General features: G+C 43.3%; 1 protein-coding gene across 6 annotated transcripts in view; it reads right to left on the bottom strand.

Annotated features, from left to right (window-relative positions):
* Positions 1-224: 224 nt before the first annotated feature.
* The window catches only part of Kiz (kizuna centrosomal protein), a 114274-nt gene continuing 94684 nt past the window's right edge, over positions 225-19814 (bottom strand). For 2 of the 6 annotated variants that reach the window (XM_006499298.3, XM_030250542.1), the window contains 5 exons: positions 19735-19800; positions 17259-17345; positions 14027-14123; positions 736-779; positions 225-366 (listed from right to left, as the gene is read on the bottom strand). In XM_006499298.3, coding sequence (XP_006499361.1) covers positions 263-366; positions 736-779; positions 14027-14123; positions 17259-17345; positions 19735-19800 — 398 coding nt within the window. In that variant the 3' untranslated portion in view covers positions 225-262. Of the gene's footprint in view, positions 367-735; positions 780-14026; positions 14124-17258; positions 17346-17947; positions 19599-19734; positions 19801-19814 lie in introns of those variants that run through there. The other 4 variants (NM_001033298.4, XM_006499299.4, XM_006499300.4 and 1 more) reach the window with 4 other exon arrangements.

Raw genomic sequence — 19814 nt, 5'->3', positions numbered from 1 at the left:
TTGGGCTGACAGACTCTGGCTAAATAGCTCAGGATGGCCTGGAACTCACCATCCTACTGCTGCCATGTGCATCACACTGGCTCCTCACAGGGCTCCCTGGTGCTAGGGATCAACACCCCGACCCCCTCATGCTAGGCAAGTGTTGTAGTCTGTTTTCCCCTTTGACAACTAGCAAACTTAGAAGGATATGTTTATGTTGGGAATTACACCTAATTACAGTGACGCTTTGTTTTAAAGACTTTATTTCTAAGCATGCAACAGCTCATGTGTCATAAAAATCATCAAAATCATCGGGCATGTCATGGTCTCTAGGACGTAGGGCAGCTTCGATTTCAGAGTTACTGTCATCAGACTCCCCCCAGAAGGCTGGAAGAGAAAAGAACATGGCTTGTTAACTTTTACATTCATATGTAGGATTTTCAAAACAGCAAAGCAAATATTTGGTCAGAGTACTGAACAGTCTAGCAGCACTGTGTCACCTGCACAAATTTACATACTTCATGCTATATTCTTCACAGTGTTCAGTAGGCAGAGTGCACCGATTCTGACAGTCAATGCCAAGCAACCTGCACCTTCATGGTCCTTTCCCTGAAGGTCCTGTTCACGGGCAGCTATGCAGGCTGTCCCTAGGCTGACAGGACATGGCAGAGTCCTCACACAAAGACACAGAAGACAAATAGCCAACACAACTCTTTTGGTCAAGATGAGAAATGAAAATTTGTGTCTATTTCTTACCATTTGACTTTATGGTGGTCACTGGGTCCCTTTTGCTTTCGTGCCTATAAGATAAGAAAGTGAAAATTGACAGCTGGTCTGAGAGTTTTTACAGGGAGCTGTTGGGGAAGAAGCGGTGGCGTTTATGGTAAGGAGAGAAGTTTCATATGTCCTTCCTAGGCTTTTAGAGCATAAAAGTGTCTAGGCTCCAGGTGGCTAGAGGCATCTGCTGAAGAAGCCCTGGCCTTCCATGGCCTCACCAGCCTCCAGTGCACTCCTCTCGGCAGCCCCTGCCCTGAGGGGAGCCTGGCGTACTGTGGGCTCCGTTGGAGGGCCATCATGACAGCAGTAGGCAGGGGGTGGTGTCTGTCCAACAGTCCTCTGGAAAACACTGTATACGAAGTGTCGGTGCTTTCGCGCAAACTCAAAGTGGAAAACCTGAAGAGAATTCTAGGCGTTGAGGAGGAAGTTAAAGTACCTCAGCCAAATCAGCAACAATGCTAACAGTTTAACAAAGGCAGGCGCCCCAGACACATTATGGGAAATAGCCAAGTGCTGCAGGCACCCAACGTATCCATTGCTTTCTTCATATCCATTGACACAGATGCTAGAGTCTATAACTTTTGGTACCTAGCCTCCTCTGCTGAATGTAAGAGGACAAGACTGGCTCTTCCGAGTGGAATTTCTCAGTGTGCCTTTTCAGGGCTTTGTGCAATTTAGAGGGTTTAAAAGAGCCCTTCTGGAAGAATCACTTACACTTTGCATTATACCTAAATTCTCCAAGTCTCATGCTGAGAGATAAGTGGTCAATGAAGACATTACTTTTCTAAACAAGTCGCTGCCCTCTCATGGCCAGGACCCTGCTCATTGTGAGAGGGAAACCTTGCAAATTCATGCCCCCCTCCCCCTTCGTCCAAGTATGGTCAACCTCCAGCTTATGCATATACCCTCTAATACACTCATCACAGGAAACCAGGTTCTCCTGGGGGTCCATTTTCCATGCTCTACTGTGCCCTGCCATATTCTCTTGGCACTTAGTACCTGCTGCTGACCAGGGTCCAGCAGTAGTGCCCATGGTCATTCTCTACAAACAGCACAACACCCCTGTGACCATCTGAAAGGGGCCAACAGATAGGCAATAGTCAAGCTACCACTGGGGCGGGCATCAACAAAGTGAGCCTCAAAGAATCCTTTTTATGTAAAGTCTGTAAACACATAATGAACCCACGTGGGCTGGGAGACTATTTACCTACTTCCACTACCCTTGTGCTAGGTAGCTGGACTGGGTGCCGGAAGGCAGAGACAGATTATTAAAATGCTGGGAGACAGGTAGTCTTCAGACAGCTGTGGTCTGCATAAGGAGACGCACAGGAAGAAGGTCAAACCTGTTGTCAGCTGGGACTGAGAGGACAAAGAGCCTGGGGACAAGAGAGGGCTGAGAGCTGCAGGGTCCCCAGAAGGCAAGGTGCTTCTAGTTGAGAAAGAAGACACTGTAGGCCTGGACTGTGGAACGGGATGTAACAGCTGAATGTCTTGATGCAGGAGCAAAAAGACAGGGACAAGCAGGCCCAGGCCAGGTCCCTACAGATTCGGTGAGTTTCAGAGTTCCTACTTTGAGTTCCATAAACAAATCCAGTGAACATCTGGTAGACCCCCTTGCCTTCTTCCAAAACAAATTGTAGTCAAACTCACCATCCTTCTCATGTGGTCTCTACCCCACCAGGGCTTTCCTTTCTCTCATATCTCAGCATGTGGTATCCCCAACTTTCTGGTCCCCCCAATATCCCTTGCCAAACATAGTCAACTTGGCCTCCTTAGCAATTCCTTACATATGTTTATCACATTGGCAGGCACACTAAGAAACTCCAACATGGATGCTTGCAATGGCTTCACTGATGACACCACATCTAGTCTGTCCCTCTGTTATCCACCTTCCACTGGCAGCAAGAGTGAGATACTGGATACAGAAACCTTACATTTTCTCAGGTCTGTGATCACAGATGCATGCAAATGAATTGATGTGGTTGTACCTCAATGAAACTACATTTAGGGACAATGGCACTTGAATTTCATGTACTTTCACATGTCATGGAACAGAACTTTTCTTTGGGCTAGTTTTACAACCATTTAGAAGTATAAAAGCTGCCAGGCAGGGTGGTTAATCCCAGCACTGGAGGAAGGCAGAATCAGGCAGATCTCTTGAGTTCAAGACCAGCCTGGTCTACATAGTTAGTTCTAGGACAGCCAGGGCTATATGGAGAAATCCTGTCTCAAAGAAGGATAGACAACAAGCAAAAGGTAGAAGTATAAAAACCACTCAGCTCATAGTACAGAATCCCTCCTGAGTGTCATTTACAGAGCCTTTTACAGATCTGGGACATAGCAGCATAGAGCTTCCAATACCCAACTCTGTTTACCATGTACCTTGGGCCAGTTCCATTGGTCTCTGAGCACCAGTCTGGTTGCCTATAAAATAGATCAGCAATGCCTTCCTTCTAGTGTTCTGGTAAGTTTACAGATGATCCCACATGACAGTCTGTATGAGGTGGACTTTAGCAAGTAGTGCCATGACATTTTGGACACATCTGGATGAACAAAAGTCCCTGGTCATTGTGGCATGCAGGTATGAATTCCAAGTAGAAATGACAAATCAGGCACAGAGCAAAGGAAAACTAAGGTTTGGGCTGGACTGAGAGGAGACAGGATTAATACACATTTTCTTTCTAAGTAGCCCAATAGGTAGGTGCACTGAAGGTGACATGTCAGACTCCGAGAGGTGGAAAACTGCTCTGGCTGCCTTCCTCCAGTGGTGAGCACGGCATCTAGTTTGAGTTCGTTTGCTCATTCAATCATTCTCTACAAAAGAACATAAAATAGAATGGTGTGGAAGACATGAGTCACATTTTGAGCTGGGACAGCAGGATACAAAATTCCAGGCACCTTCCAAGAAGAGAAGAGGATTCCCTGGGAACTAGCTCACAAAGGAATAACAAAGACCACAGTTTTGTTGTTATTTTGTTGTTTGTTGCACTGTTGAGGATTCAGAGAGAGCAGCCCTGGCATTACTGTAATGGAGAAGCAGATGGTTTCATTGAGTAAGGTGTAAACTGCAATGCTAAGGCAGGAGAGAAGGCAGAAGCAACGTGGCCTTCTGAGGATCCACACAGGCAAAATCTCACCCAGCACTTCCTATTACCACCTGAATTTTATAAACCCTCGACACTGTAAGATGTCAAAAATGCAGGAGGCTGGAAACTCCTGCAGCTAGGAAGCATGCAATCTATAGAAGACATGTCAAAACCAGAAGCAATGAAAGTGTTAAGCATACGGTGACTGAGAGACCAGGTGATAGAGTAACTCATGGTAGTGAGGCGCCTACAGGATTCCCACTAGATTACAGATGACCTCGATCAGCCACTATTGGTCAATCCAGAAAGGAAGGTTTGCAGAGATAGCCTGTCTCCCAAAAACAATCTGTCCTTCTAGAGGCAGACAGTTTCTGGAAAGAGTCTATGAACACCTACTGAATACCTACAGCCCTATGGCTACAACACTCCCCTCCTTTCCAAGCCCCTCACTTGTATAAAGGGCTGCAGCCTCCCTGCTCCCAGGCCCCGCAGGTTCCCTTGCTGTGTGTGCCAATAAACATAGTTCTGTTGAAAGTGAGACTGGTCTCTTTCTGCCTTCTGCCTCTTTCTGCTGCCTCAGAAGTCTAACACCAGGAGCTGCAGAGACTGGGGAGTGGGTGTGAAAACAGGTGGTGAGTTCAAGAGCCTGTAGACAAGTCTGTGGTGCATCTTCATTAAGGACTGACTGCTGTGGGAAGGCCCAGCCCCCTGTGGGTGGTGCCACCCTTGGACAGGTGCTCCTAAAAGAAAGAAAACTAAATTCAAGACTTCAAAGCCCTAGCCAAAAAGTTAATTCAAGGTCCATGATTCATGCGGCTTGTTGTTAGGAGGGCTTTTTGGGCTTAGAGCAAAGAACAAAGGCTGTAAAGTCATCCCAGGAACCAACTAGCCATGAAGATAGAGAAGACATACAAGAATGTCTGGACTGACCAGGTGCCTCCCTATCTCCCGCCCTTCTGACCTATGTAAAATGTTAACCAGATGCTCTGCTATTACCTCAATCTGCATGTACAGTATGCTGATGTTTAAATGAACCAATCATGTGAAACTGCGCCAATTCCTCCCCCAACCCCAGACCCTTTTCTATAAAAACCCCTAGCTTTCAAGCCTCGTGGTCAAATCTACTGTCTCCTGTGTGAGATACGTTTCGACCTGGAGCTCTGCCATTAAACTACCTCGTGTATTTACATCAAGACGGTCTGTTCGTGATTCTTTGGGTGCACCCTGAATCGGGAATTGAGTGGGGGTTTCCCCACTAGGTTCTTTCACTCCTAGTACAGATTGGATGAGAAAGCAGGGCAAGTCAAGGGAGGTCTCTAAGCTGCATTCCTCCATGGTCTCTGCTTTAGTCCTGTCTCTGGGTTCCTGCTGTGAGCTTCTGCCCTGATTTCCTTAAGTAACAGACTGTGGCCTGGGATGTGTAATCAAATACATTCTTTCCTCCCTAAGTTGCTTTTGGTCATGGTATTTATCCAAGCAAACTACAACACTCACTAAGTTGGAAAGCCTAAAAGAAACAGATGCATGTCTACATACACGTGGCCTACCAAAACTAATAGTGTTGGCAGAGGTTTCAAGACAGCCTAGTATTGACTATGGCATGCGGTTGTGGTTACTAGGGGTCACTCTTATGCAGATCTCCAATGAAAAGGAGCAAGTGGGGCCAGGAGAAATACAAATGTACAGTGTGAGGAGAAAAGGAGCACCAGGGAAGAGGGTGCAGAGCCAAGACCTCAACTCCAGGAGATGAGCCGGCTAAAGAAAAGCTTGCCTGCCACTAAATGGAATGAAGGAGTGGTGCCCTCAGGGCAAGATATGGCTTACTGAGCTCCCAACTTGTAAAAAGGAATCAAAGGAACACTAAAGTCTTGAAGGGACCCATCCACAACAGAAAGCTGGTGCACTGTTATTGAGAGAGGGGGCCAAGTTCCAGCCCCAACAAGCAGAACTTGGCAGCTTTGGCCATGTAGTTCTGGCTTAGTCAAGGATACAAAAAAGGGTTGTGGAATCTCCCTCCTTAGCTAAAGAAAGCTGCGTGTGTCGGGGGGAGGGGGAGTCCCTGCATGGGGGCTGATCGAGGCCACTGCATGAAGCTGTGAAGGTGAAGCCTAGGTTGTGTTGGAGATGCCAGATTTGTGGGATACCTGCCAATGAGAGCTGCAGATTGGTGTGGGACCAGTCTAAGAGAAAGAAATGTGTTGCAATCAACAAAGCTGAAAGGAGTTGGAGAGCTGACGAATGCTTTGACATCATACTCAGAGATGAGATGCAGGACTTGGAGTTTGTCCTGCTGGCTTTTGTTCTTGCTTTGGTCCAGGATTTCCTCACCATGCTCTCTTTCCAGTCTTTTGAAATGGTAAAGTATTTTCTGTGCCAGCGTATATGATCTGCTTTATTTTTAATTTTAATTTTATTTTATAGGAATTACAGTTAAGAGATTGCCATGAGTCTCAATAGAGACATTTAAGCAGTTCTAGGACTGTGATAGACTACAGGAATTTTTGAAATTGAACTGAATACATTTTTGCATTATTATATAGCTACAAGCCTATATAATAATGGGGTCAGGAAGTGGAAAGTGGTGGTTTAAATAAGAATTGCCCCCACAGACTCATATATTGGAATGCTTAGTCACCAGGAAGTTGAATGGTTTGAAAGGATTAGAAGGATTAGGAGGTGTGGCCTTGTTGGAAGGAGTGTGTCACTGGGAGTGGGCTTTAAGATATCAAAAGCCCATGCCAGGTCCGGTCTCTCTTGCTCTGCTTTCAGATCAGGGTATGGCTCTCAGCTACTTTTCCAGCACAAAGCCTGCCTGACACCGTGCTTTCTGCCATGATCATAATTGATTAAGCACTCAAGTAAATGCTTTCTTTCATAGGAGTTGCCTTGGTCACTGTGTCTCATCATAGCAATAGAATAGTGACTAAGCCAGTGGCTCAGTAACTGTGAGACTGATTTAAAAAAACAAAACAAAACAAAAAAAATCCTGGAGGAATGGGAGAGACGTCCATCAGTTATGAGAACACATGTTGCTCTCACAGAGGACTAGGGTATGGCTCTTAGCACCTGCATGGCACTCACAAACATGGATAATTCTACTTCCAGGGGACCCAGCACCCTCTTCTGACCTCTGAAGACAACAGGCACTCATGTGGCACACATATATATGCAAGCAAACATCATACACAAATACAATAAATGCATTAAAAAAAGGTCTGATTTACTAGTCCAGGCCTGGATGGATTCACTGGTGAATTTTACCCGACTTTCAAAGGAGAACTAATACCAATGCTTCTTAAACTATTCCATAAAACAGGAAAGGAGCATTTCCAAAGTCCTTCTGTAATGCCAGGATTTTCCTGTGTCAATAAAGGTACAAAAACAAGACAAATGACAAACCAATCTCCCCGGTCATAGGCGAAAAAGTTCACTACACAACGCTTGCAAACCAAATTCAGTAAGACATCAAAACAAAAACAAAAACACTCACAACCTACAGCCAACACTGTTTCAGTACACAGGGAAACGTTAAAGCAGTTCCAGTGAGATCAAAAGAAAGACAAGGCAGTCTTCTTTCTCCACGTCTACTAAATGTACTGAAGGTCTAAGCTAGAGCAGAAACACCAGAGAACCAAATAGGAAAAGAAAAAGTCAAATTATCTGTGCTTGCAGATTCTATAAAAAAGAGACCCTACTAACTCCACCAGAAAACTCTTAGAACTGATAAGCACTTTCAGCAAAGTGGCAGGATACAAAGTTAATTTATAAAAATCAGCAGCTCCTCCTATATATCACTAACAAGCATATTGAGAAATGGGGGAAGCAATCCCATTCACAATTGCCCTCCAACCATATATAACCTTGGGATAAACCTAGGCAAGGAAGTTAAAGACCTTTCTAAGGAAAACTTTAAAATACTTTAGAGAAATTGAAGAAGATATCAGAAGATGGAAAAAGTTTCAATGCTCATGGATCAGTGGGGTCAATATTATGAAACTTGCTATTTTGCCAAAATCCACAGATTCAGTGCAATCCTTATCAAAATTCTCGTGCTGTTTTCTATGGAAATAGAAAAACCAATCTTAAAACTTATTTGAAAGCACAAGAGACTTCTGATAGCCAAAACAATCCTGGGGGTGGGGGGAGGTTTAGAGGCATTGGTTTAGAGGCATTATCATACCTAATTTCAAGGTATCTTACAGATCAACAAGAACAACATGGTAATGAACAGACACATAGATTAACAGCTACAGCTATAAGATTTCGGGGCCTAAAAATAAACTCAAGACAGAAACCTGGAGGCAGGAACTGCAGCAGAGGCCATGGAGAGAAACACTTCTTACTACTTACATTTCTTACAGGCCTTGCTCTCCGAGGCTTACTCAGCCTGCTTTCTTTTACATCCTGGGACCAGGCTCAGGATTGCCTACAATGTGTTGGGTTGGGCCCTCCCATATTAATCATCAATCAAGAAAATGCCTCACAGGCCAATCTGATGTGGGTGTTTTCCAATTGAGATTCCTTCTTCCAAGTGACTCTAGTTTGTATCAAGTTGACAAAAACTAACCAGCAAACTAAGTGTAAATGAAAATACCACAGGAAACTTGGCACTTTGTAAGAAAAAAAAAAAGTAGAACACACTCCAGTTCTGCCTTCAAAAGTACTCACTGAAGACAAGGGCACCCGAAGGAGGGCACAGCTGGGAATGCTGTTTCAGGTCCCTGACATATGCCAAGAGCCTCCACATCCTCATGAAGGTCAAGACCAAGACAAGTCTCCTCAGCATACAGGACAGAGCCAGGAAAGACCCCATGAAGGCTTCCTGTAAGCACGCCCACCTCCTTCCTGTTCCTTGAAACTGTGACTGCAGATGGCTTTGGAACAGTTTGGGAAGGCAATCTAATTTGAAGTGAGCTAAGATTTCCATTTGAAAATGCATACGCCTCTCCTACACATACCACTTGTAGATAACTGGATAGAATACACATTGTCCCACAGGCCAGGAAGGTGAACCAGACAGAGGTGAGGCACTTTGCAAGTGGCTTTGCATCACGAAGAAGGCTTGAGTGAACTGCTGAGCACTCTCAGAAAGTCCAGCAGTTACCCAGCTCTGCTGATAAACCTGCCAGACCAATGAGAAGCTCACATGGGGAGGGGAAACAAGCTCCTATACCTAGCTAGGTGGTGACAGAAATGGGACCATGGGGCCACTAGAATGGTATATGGCACAGCCACCCTCTGCCCAGGAAGCATTTGAGTAGGTGTATCCCAGCCAAACAACAGAAAGGCCAAAGGCATGGAATAGCATGTTGCATTAGGGCATGGCATCTGACCTGGTACCATGAAGGACACCCTTTAAGTCTACATAGCAGGCCAGCAAGAGCACTAGAATGTGGCTGTTCTATCTGGAGGGGGTGCATGCAATAAGCCTTCTCAAGACAGCAACAGCAGAAGAGTTGGGATGGGGCTTGGTACTCACTTCTGGTCCTGAAAGGTGGACAAATTTAGAGACTAGAAGACTTGGGGACTATGGTAATGTTAGCAACATACTGACTGCCATTCCCTCCCTTATACCGGGGGGGGGGGGAATCCACATCCCACTAACAAACACACCTGAATTACTGGATTTGGGGTCCACTCGAATTTGGCAATTAACTCTGAGGATCCTGCCAAGAATACAACTTGTGACGTTGAGGACAATTAAGAAATGGCCCTCAGTGGGACGCATCATCCTGTTCTAGGGCCTAATTGTAAGACTGGAGGGCCACTGATATGGCTCTGTCAGTACATGCCTACTGTGAAACATGAAGACCCGAGTTTGGATCCCCAGTGCCCATGTCAAAACTGGATGTGTGTCTGTAACTCTAGTGCTGGGGTCAGGGTGGGATGGAATCAGGCAGCTTCTTGGAACTCAGTGGCTGCATCTAGGCAAATGGATGAGCTTCAAGTACACTGAGAGAACTTGTATTGAAAAATACGGTATAGAGCTATCAAGAAGAACATCCAGCATTAACCTCTGGCCTACACACACACACACAGACACACTCACACACACACAGACACACACACACACACACACACAGACACACACACACACAGACACACACACACACACACAGACACACACACACAGAGACACACACACACACACAGACACACACACACACACACAGACACACACACACACAGACACACACACACAGACACACACACACACAGACACACACACACACACACACTCACACACAGACACACACACACACACACACAGACGCACACACACACAGACACACACACAGACACACACACAGACACACACACACACACACAGACACACACACACACAGACACACACACACACAGACACACACACACACACAGACACACACACACACCGACACACACACACACCGACACACACACACACACACACATGAAAAGAGAGGCAAGTCCACCTATGAGAAGATGTATTATCTTGGCTGTGAACCACAAAAATTTCTGTGGATTTGTAATCAGTATTAAAATTTTTCAAATAGCATCTTTGGCTGGATTTTCTTTCCTTCAAAAATAGACATTTTTTTCTGGGAAAAATGTAGGAGAAAAAGTAATCCAGAAAGAAACGAAAGTATAAATAATAACCATACCAACAAATCTCCACAAATACCAATCTTAAATTTTAAAGGTCGCCAAAGTCCGAGGCTGTTTAAATTGACAAAGTCTGAGCGCCCCCTGATGGCCAGTTGGAGCTCCTACAGCACGTGCTGTAATTTTTGCTGTCCTTGGGCCAGCTAGTTTACTTCTTCCCGTCAAATAAAGTGACTTTTCTTAACTGTAAGGTCAATGCAGATTTCCTAAGCTGGAGATGGAGATGTGCACTTTATAAAGGTACATGAAGGACTGCCAGAAAATTTTCGTTTTTACTTCAATGGACAATTAGTATCTAAGTATCTTTATACCGCTCCAGGGAAAATAAATGACCAGACAAGAAAGAAAAGCTGCGGCCACCAACTGATTATCAGCTGCACGCTGGCGCCCTCCGCTGGCCGATCCCATGGCTGCAGGGCTGGCAAGAAATGCCACCCACGGTGGCCCTGTTAAGGGGTGCGGGTGGTCCGGTGACTTTTAGTACCTTTCCCCTAGGCAATTATGCTGCAAGCACACACTCTTTTCTTTCAGCAAAAATCTTATCTTGATTCAACCAGAAGGCCGGAGTTACAAGGGAACCCGTAAGCTGAACTTACAAGGGAGCTGTGAGGATACACTCTCCATTGAATAAATGGATCCTGGAGAGTGAAGCCGCTTCCTGGGGAAGGTAAAGAGAGACAATGTTTGCAGAGGAGAGGAAGCTCTGGCATGCACCCCGGAACAAAAGGGAACAAGTGGTCTTTACTCGGAGAACAGCTTCCTATTAGGACTCACTCCTTCGTACATCATGCCTTTCATCCCCACTCAACCACAAAATGATTTTACTGAAGCAAATACAATGGTAGAAAAAGATTTACACTGAAAGAATCTTTAATAATAAACTGTTGCCGATCGGCCTACTTGCCCGTGATTTATAATACAATAAACATCGGATTCTATTACGGCTCACACACTGAAGCCTCTGCTCTGCAAAACGGAATCTAAAAGCGCGGGGACGCCGCCACCGTCACAATGAAATGAGCATGTATAAATGTGCTAAGAGTATCTCTTTGCATCTTTTATAGCTTGTGTGTATTAATCTGTAACGCTTATTAAGAAAGTCATTGCTATGCAAAGCAGCACCCAATCCCTTTCTCTGGCTTTTCAACAGAGTGCACTGTTTAGCCAATAGGAGGGACCCTCTGGCCCTCATTCTGCATTCATCACAGGCAACATTTACACAATGTATCTCTCAAAGGCGGCTGAAAAGAAGGCCTTAATACTCATGTAAACAACTGCAAACCAATTACTTAATGAATCAGGCCCACACATAATGAGGTGCAGACAAAGAGCTATAAATGCATTTTTGCGCCCAAGCCCCTGCTTTAAAGTAAAATCCCTCAGCTGTAGTTTGGGCTTAACTAGCACATCATAATTATTGTCTCTAGGACATCAGAGGAAGCCATTTTTTTTAAAGGTCCAACAGGGTCTTTTTTTTTTTTTTTTTTTTTTTTGAGATTGCTCATCAGCTCACTGACAAAACAGAGCAAAGAAGAATTTTTAAAAGTGCTACAGCAGCGTAGCACTGTTATGTTTATTCTCAAGTACTGGGTTTCGAGACCACTTGTAAAAGCAATAAAGCACAAGGAGTGACTGCAGTAAGTGGGATCCTTAAATGTAAGCCTCTAAGAAATTTCAGCAAAGCCAGGCACAAACAGCAAAACCTGAGCTCTCCAAAGCCCAGGGTGGGGTATTAACAATAAGAGACCCAGCACAAGAACCAAACTGTGCAGAACAGCACACCAAGCCACACTCACCGTTCAAAGCCTTTCATGCTAGATTACTATCAAGTGTCCAGAACTGAGGGTTCCTGGAAGACCTTTTAGTGGGTTTCTTTTTCTTAAAGGGGCCTGATGAGATTACTTATGATTTATTTGAAAATTAATTTCATACAGAAATATAATAACAAGAGGCTCCATACTTTAATTTGTAGAAAAACAATTTCTATTTTTCCTCTGTCGAACTGGGGCCAGGTATAAATGACCAGGCTGAGAAAGTGTCCTATCTGATCCTATTATTTTCTAAGTGTGTTTAAGAACTTCTCAAAGGACCTACATAAAGAACTTGTCTTAATGCTAGGCACTAGTGGTGCTTGCCTTTAATACGGATCTCTGTGAATTTGAGGCCAGCCTGGTCTACAGACTGAGTTCCAGGACAGTCAGGGCTATACAGAGAAACCCTGTCTCAGTGTGTGGGATGGGGACTTGTTTTAATGTTTTTAAAACATAATGGGGACAAATACTTCTGACAGTCTTAAAAACTAAAGGGATACATTTTTTAAGCCAAATGGTAACATTAAAACTGGAAACTATCTGTAGAATTTACTGACCTTTAAAAATCCTCTTAAAAGACACACAACTTGAATTTATTGTATAACCCACCGATATAGTATTCAACACTCTCCCAAACCCAGTAAGTTCCTACTTTCTCAAAAATACAAACAAAAACCTGGTATTAAAGGTAATTTCTTATAAACAAGAACGCATTTTGGATACTCATCAAGTTTTGAGAAACTTAACCCATCCAAGTAGCCCAGGTCCTAAAATACTGCCATGCTTCTGTAAAATACAAATGAACAGATTTTTTTCCCCCATTTTCATTTCCTTTTAATATGACATTTCTGGATTAGATCATTTTGTTATTTGGACATTACACAAGGCAGAAGCGATGTAAAGGTCATGTTTTAACATTTTAGCAGGGTCAAGTAGTAAATTCAAAGGTATGCAGTCATCTAAAGGACACTTTTTTTAACGAGCAATGCTACTGCAAAGGAGACCTGCCAGGCTGTTTGAAATAGTATTTAGTCCAAAGTAAAAGAGTAGGCGCTGCATCAGGCAATTGTTTAGCTTCACATTATGAATGTTTCCTAAGTGACTTGAAGTCACCGCATGATCACTATCGATGCTGATGGCAAATTCAGCACAGAACTTATTATAGCTCACAAAACTTGCAAAAAGTGTTACATTTTAGCAAGTGTGAAAAGATACATTCTGTCCTTTAAGGGGAGTAAGCAAGGACACATAAGAAAGGAGTGAGTAATGTGGCTGGAAGACTTGCTTAAAAAAAAAATCCATACATAAAAAATAATACAGAGCAATTGCCAGTCGGTCGTCTATCAATTGTCTCAGAAAGAAGAAACATGCCACTTTATTTCTCTTAAGGCCTGATGTCTTCTCCCTGCCCTTTTCCTGACAGCCTCCTTTGTGTGGTCTCTAAGCAGTCCTACTGCGAGCAGCTGTAGACGCTAATTTGTGGTTCACTGAGGTGTCAATTGAGTCTTAAACCGAGGAAACAACAGCTGCAAAACAATACTTGGCTCTGGGGCAAATATTTTCAAAGGTAGACTAAAGTTTCGGCTGTTATTTTATATAAACAAAAAACCCAAACCATAACCCTCCATCAAGTCACACACAAAATAACACACAGCCAGGGCTGAACTCATTGCGTAGTGACATTTCTCATCTTGTTACTGCTATTCAGAAAGGGTTTCACGACTTTACCTTGACAAAGGACTTCCTTCACTAGATGAAAAACTAGCTTCCGAGGCGATTTTGTGGGCTGTCTTTGTTGTGAACATGCTGCCACCAATATCCAGACCTGTGACAACCACAGCCAAGGGGAGTGAGAGTTAGCCACCACAGTCTGAGACACATGCACACACAGTCTCCCAGAAATTCTGGAAACTCAAGAGGAAGATCCTGTTCATGCCACAGAAGGTGTTGGGGCTTCTAGGCCCAGAGACAAACTACTCATAGAACACTGAAAAGAAACGGGGAATTTTCTTTTTCTTTTTTTCTTTTTTTTGCTGCAAACTGCAAGAGGATTTTTATTCAAGAGTGCTCTCGGGCCCACGGTCATACACCACGCAGGGGTAGAGGACTGTGGCGCGGGAATTTTCTTTATAACACTAAAAATAAATGAAATGAAATGGAAAACAAAGCTATAACCACCCACAGCGCTCAGCTTTATTTCTCACTTTAACCACTCTGTCCCTTGCTGTAGTCTGGGACTGAACCTGAGACCTCCTCAAATGTGCTAGGCAAGCACATGACCCACAGCTAAGTCCTCAGCAAGCTTTGCTTTAAACGGCCAGGATGTGCAAATAAGAGCAAGGTTGATCAATTCACTTTGTTAGGACACAGGCAGGGATGGATGGCTCACCAAGACAACAGGTACAGGGAACCAGGTCTCAGACATAAACTGACACTCTGGGATGACAGGCTTCTACACTATCTACTCTTAAGCCCTTTGCTAGATCCTGTTTTTTATCCCACCAAGAATAAATTTGCACTAAAAGCTACCAAGGCCACTCTCGGCCTGTGTTGAGGATGTGGATACACAACACACTCTTTTCCCTGGGGACGAAGGCTGGACAGTGCCCACTGTCCTCAGCCTTAGATATTTCTGAGACGCTTGTCTTTAATGAGCAGTCACCCCAGATCCCAGAGACTACACAGGCAGCTTTGCCACAGGCTTGCTGAGTTGCTCACCTGTGAATGGTTTGCCTGCATATAATCTCTGTCAGCGCCATGCCCACGCTCAACTCAAACAGAGTCTCCACACTTGTATACGACAGGACTTTGGGTTATGAAAAGTGGGGCTCAGAACTTAAGTGGGTTTTCTCAGTAACAGCTCTGGAGACAGAGGCCTAAAACATATAACTCAGAAAGTAACCGAGATAGGAGTGCTCCTTTCCGAGTGAGAGGTGAGGCTGAGATCCCCACCCTCTGGTTTTTAGAGGGAGGTGGGGTGGCAAGTTTCCCTTCACCCTGTCAGATAGTCATCTGCTCTCTGCAGCTCAGGGGACTACAGGGCAGTGGAAGGCAGGGGAGAGTGAATGCAGGGCACTGTCAACGCTAAGAGCAGCCAACAGCACCAGAAGCTCCTGTCAATACTACACCAGACTTCTGGGACCCTTTAAGGTATCATCATGAGATAGACCGAGGAAACTGAACCTGCCTGTGCTCAGCCAGACCACCTGTCAAGTGCCATTTCATGTATGAAAAGTTTAACAGAATAGGATCAAAATACATTGTATTAGTATATGAACTGCTCAAAGGATAAATATTATTTGAAATAAGCTATTAATATATTTAATAGTAGCATAATTTTTATAGATAACCAAGAGATGACAATTTATGCCAAATACTTGTCTTTTGTACCTGCCAATTAGGTATCAAAATACACTTGCCATCTTGCACACAACTTTAATCTTAGCACTTGGGAGGCAGAGGCAGGTGGATCTCTGAATTCAAGGCCAGCCTGGTCTACTAAGAGAGTTCTACCAGCCAGAGCTACAGGGAGAAACACCATCTTGAAAAAAACAACAACAACAAAAAACAAAAAAAACAAAGAATCAAAATACACTTGCCCAAACTACCTGCAGCGCCACCTTCTCAGCTCTACATGCCTGCTGAGCAGTTCTGCTCTGAGCAAGGCATTGCTCTCCTGAGACCTCATTTATAAAATGAGGGGGTTGGACAAACGCCTCAATTCAGACTGTATGTCCCAAATGTGACCTGCACTAAGATCTTTCTGAAGCAATAGAAATAGGATCTCCTTCAGGACAGAGGCCTTGCTTTATACCTTAAGAGACTATGATTTTTGGAGCTAAATCATAGTCACCAAAACGGCTGGCTCTCCCTGGGAGCTTTTCACTTCCAGGCCTGGGCTGGGTCTTTAGCCTTAAGTGGCACACTGAATCATTAAAGCAACCAAAATAAATGACAGTGCCACAGCTCTTACTAACATGTATTCTCTAAATACAGACAGATAGCACATGCCTTGAAAAAGTATCTGTCAGAGGAAGACATGTTTGAGATAACTGGAAACCTGAATATGGTTCATGAATTATATGAATCATAAGAACTCACTGTGCAACTCTGATATGAGAAATAGAGTATGGTGATCATAGAAAATTAAAGCCACTCTGAGCTGGAAAGATGGCTCAGTTGGTGGTTGAGTACTGGTTCTTCCAGAGGACCTAGGGTTCAATTCCCAGTACCCCCATGGTGGTTCATAATCAACTGCAACTATGGTTCTAGAGACTCCAACATTCTCTTCTGACATCCATCAGTACCACACATGCACATGGTACATATTCACATTGGCAAGAACAAGAACACACATAAAATAAAACATGTAAGTCTAAAATTTAAAAAAATGCATATATACTTTCTTCTATATTATGTTCCTTCTATAATGGGTGTTAAATTGAATATATAAAAAGAACATATAATAAAATGAAAACCACATGTACAGTGGGAGAATGTAAGAAAATTTAAATTGAAATGAAACCCTAGACTAAAGAAACTATGTTTAAGCCTAAACGTTAGCTTTCTTGGCGTCTACAGTCCTTTCATTATAACAGCGGAGAATCTCCCAGCACTCCCACAAGAGTGGACATGCAGCACAGAGCTGTCCTTACGAAATAAGGTGATATAGTAAGGAGCAGTTTTGAGTATCTTCTGCAGGAGTTGGTGAAAAGAAACCTTCATGAAACACCAAATAGAATCATAGGGTCTATGAGAGCTATTGCCATGCTTGGCTGCATGTAGCCAGAGGGCCCCTCCAAATGCTTGTCTGTTAAGGATGAAAAGTTCTTGCTCACTCAAGACTCAGTAATACTCATTGTAAAGAAAACTCTAAAACCATGATTCTCTAAGCATCATCCTGGCCGCTGCCCTCAGCCCCTAGCCACAGGATTCAAGTGCTGAATCTATCCCAACTTACCTGAAAACTGACTTTCAAATCTCTCTTCAGCTTGATTTGAATTGTCCTGAAGGGTAGACTTCTTCAGTAACTGGTAGGCTTTTGTTTCTATAGATGAAGAAAAGCAAACTGTTCATTAGTATTTCTTAAATTCCTTTATGAGGCTAACATTTCTCAGATGCATGGTCCCCCTAATTAGGATCTCTATAAAAGGTAAACATTTCTGAAATGCACGGTTTCCCTGTGGAATCCAACTTATCTTCAAATTTGTAATTTCCTACCTCTTCCTCACAAGTGTATGTTTCAAATAAAAATTGAGTTGCACCTAAATTTTAAGACTCAGGGACAAACTTTAAGAGTTCATTTGAGGCTACAAATTTGTCATTTCAGTGAATCTGTGTATAGATTCACTATCAAAATCAAACAAAATTCACTATTCTGAGCTTGCAGAAGCAGCATCCTGGCAGGAAGGTCTCTGGGCTCCAGGTCCTGATTCTCAGGCTCTGAGAGAGGGGAGAGAGAATGCAAAAATCTCAGGAGGGTTAGAGGCAGACCTACTGGTCGGATTCAGTGAAAAATCTAATCTCAAGGGCTAAGGAGAGGGTGGCTGCCTACAGAAAGCAAAGCTAGGTGCACAGAGGGATCAGCAAAGCTGCAGCCACAGGTACAAATTAGATACTAGGGAAAGGGCTCATTGAAAGGGTGAGGACCTGAACACTGTCTGTGAGCCGTAAGATGTTAAGTGATGGTGGGCCAGCCTCAGACTCTGCAGGCAAGAGTGTATTGTTTGCTAGAGGTTCTTAAACAGTTCCCTCCTAGAACAGTCTAGAAGGCTTAGTCAGGAAGCCAACTTCACAGTGCAAAAGGGCCAAACAATGCATATGACTTTTTTGAGTAACTTTGGCCCAGGCTCTTCTGGAAGGAAAAAAGGAGAGCAAGGAAGTTAAAGCTGCCGTGTGCTGCTGCCTTGCCAATCCAGTTACAACACGTGAATAAAGGAGAAAAAGTCACATGCAGAAATAAATGATTAGATGAATCCAACATTTTAAAAGAAGCCAATTCTTTTCATATACAGAAGCATGTATATATGCATACACACACACACACACCCTCAAGTTTTTGATTCTGAATCCTGTAGTCAAGCACTATTATATATTCAACTTTATGTCAAATTTTAGCTTAAGAAATAGAAAATATCGCAGTTTAAAACATACAAGGCAAGGGGTCTACATCCCATGTAGTATCCAGCCCAAAGATTAAGACCTATTCTTTTTATTAATTGCATGCTGATGACACAATGAGGTAAATATATTTCCTTTACTTTGCTACCTAAGCTGCCAGAGCCCACTCATCTATCTTCCTGCGAAGCTGAGGGATCACTAAGAGGGTTTTTTTTTTTCCTTTTTGATATGCATTTTGGGTCTAGAAAATAGAAGCAGCTAGAGAAAAAAAAAGGTGAAAACGTGCTGAATAAAGGGGGTAGGACAGAGAGGATGCTGAGGAGAGGAGAAAGAGAAAGCCTCAACTTCTTATCTTTTATTCTCTTTTATATGCAAATGTACACCTGCTAAAATACTCCTAAATCTACAAATAAAAAGAAAATATCTGATGAACAAGTGCTTTTAACAGCCCATTACAAGATACACATGTGTTTCCCCAGCCTCTAAGGAGTGTATGGAGGCAAGGAATCTGCCCATTGCTTTTGCAGAAATCCTTAATAAAAAAAAAAAAAAAAAAAAAAAAAAAAAGAGTTGGGTCTGGAAAGGAATAACAAAGGGAGACACAGACAATACTATCACCGCAGCAAGGGAACCAGACCTTGAACCCACAAAGAACCAGGGCGTTCAACTGAGGATGTTTAAGTACTGTTCCCATATGAAGTGGGCAGAAATTCTAAAATTAAAATTGAAAAATGCTTTCAGTAGAAAGAATGCTATGGTTCTATTTATTACCTTTCATGTATTTCTACACATGTTAAAATGTTTTTTCATATTATATTAGATGCACTGACGAAACAAACTCAGTTACTTTTGCAAAAATAACACTAAAAGCAAAATGGTATTTCTAAAATTAATTCAAAAGACACGTTATCACTTTAAGCCCATAAATCAGTTATCTAATAAAATGAAAAAATTGAATATGGGTGCTTTTACAACTTAGGAAATATAATAGAAGATGCTTGCATATTTAAATTTCAGAGAAAGAAGGCCACATGTCTCTGATTGCGGGCAGATTCAGCACAGGTCTACACAGGGGACTCTTCACATCTGGACTTCCAGTGCTAAACTTGTCCACCAGGAAGGAGCCTTGGGTCAGCAAATCCACTGTGAGGCTTCTCTATCTGCCTTCCCATGAGTGCTGCTAAGACACAAGAAACACTCCTAATTCACAGGGGCTGCCGGGGCAGTGTCAGAAAAGACATTTACATTCTAGTTTTAATCTCTGTGAATCAACTCAACAATTAAACCTGAAAATCAATTTGAGGCTTGTAACTGACCTTTCATGGCTGCTCCCAAGCTGAACTGAAACAGTTCTGAGGGTACTAGATCCGCCTCTCTGTGTCCTTCAGTTCCACAT

Source organism: Mus musculus, chromosome 2, assembly GCF_000001635.26.
Source record: "Mus musculus strain C57BL/6J chromosome 2, GRCm38.p6 C57BL/6J".
Taxonomy (NCBI): Eukaryota; Metazoa; Chordata; class Mammalia; order Rodentia; family Muridae; genus Mus; species Mus musculus.
Note: the sequence above shows the minus strand (reverse complement) of the source record. Positions and strands in the feature narration are given on the sequence as shown.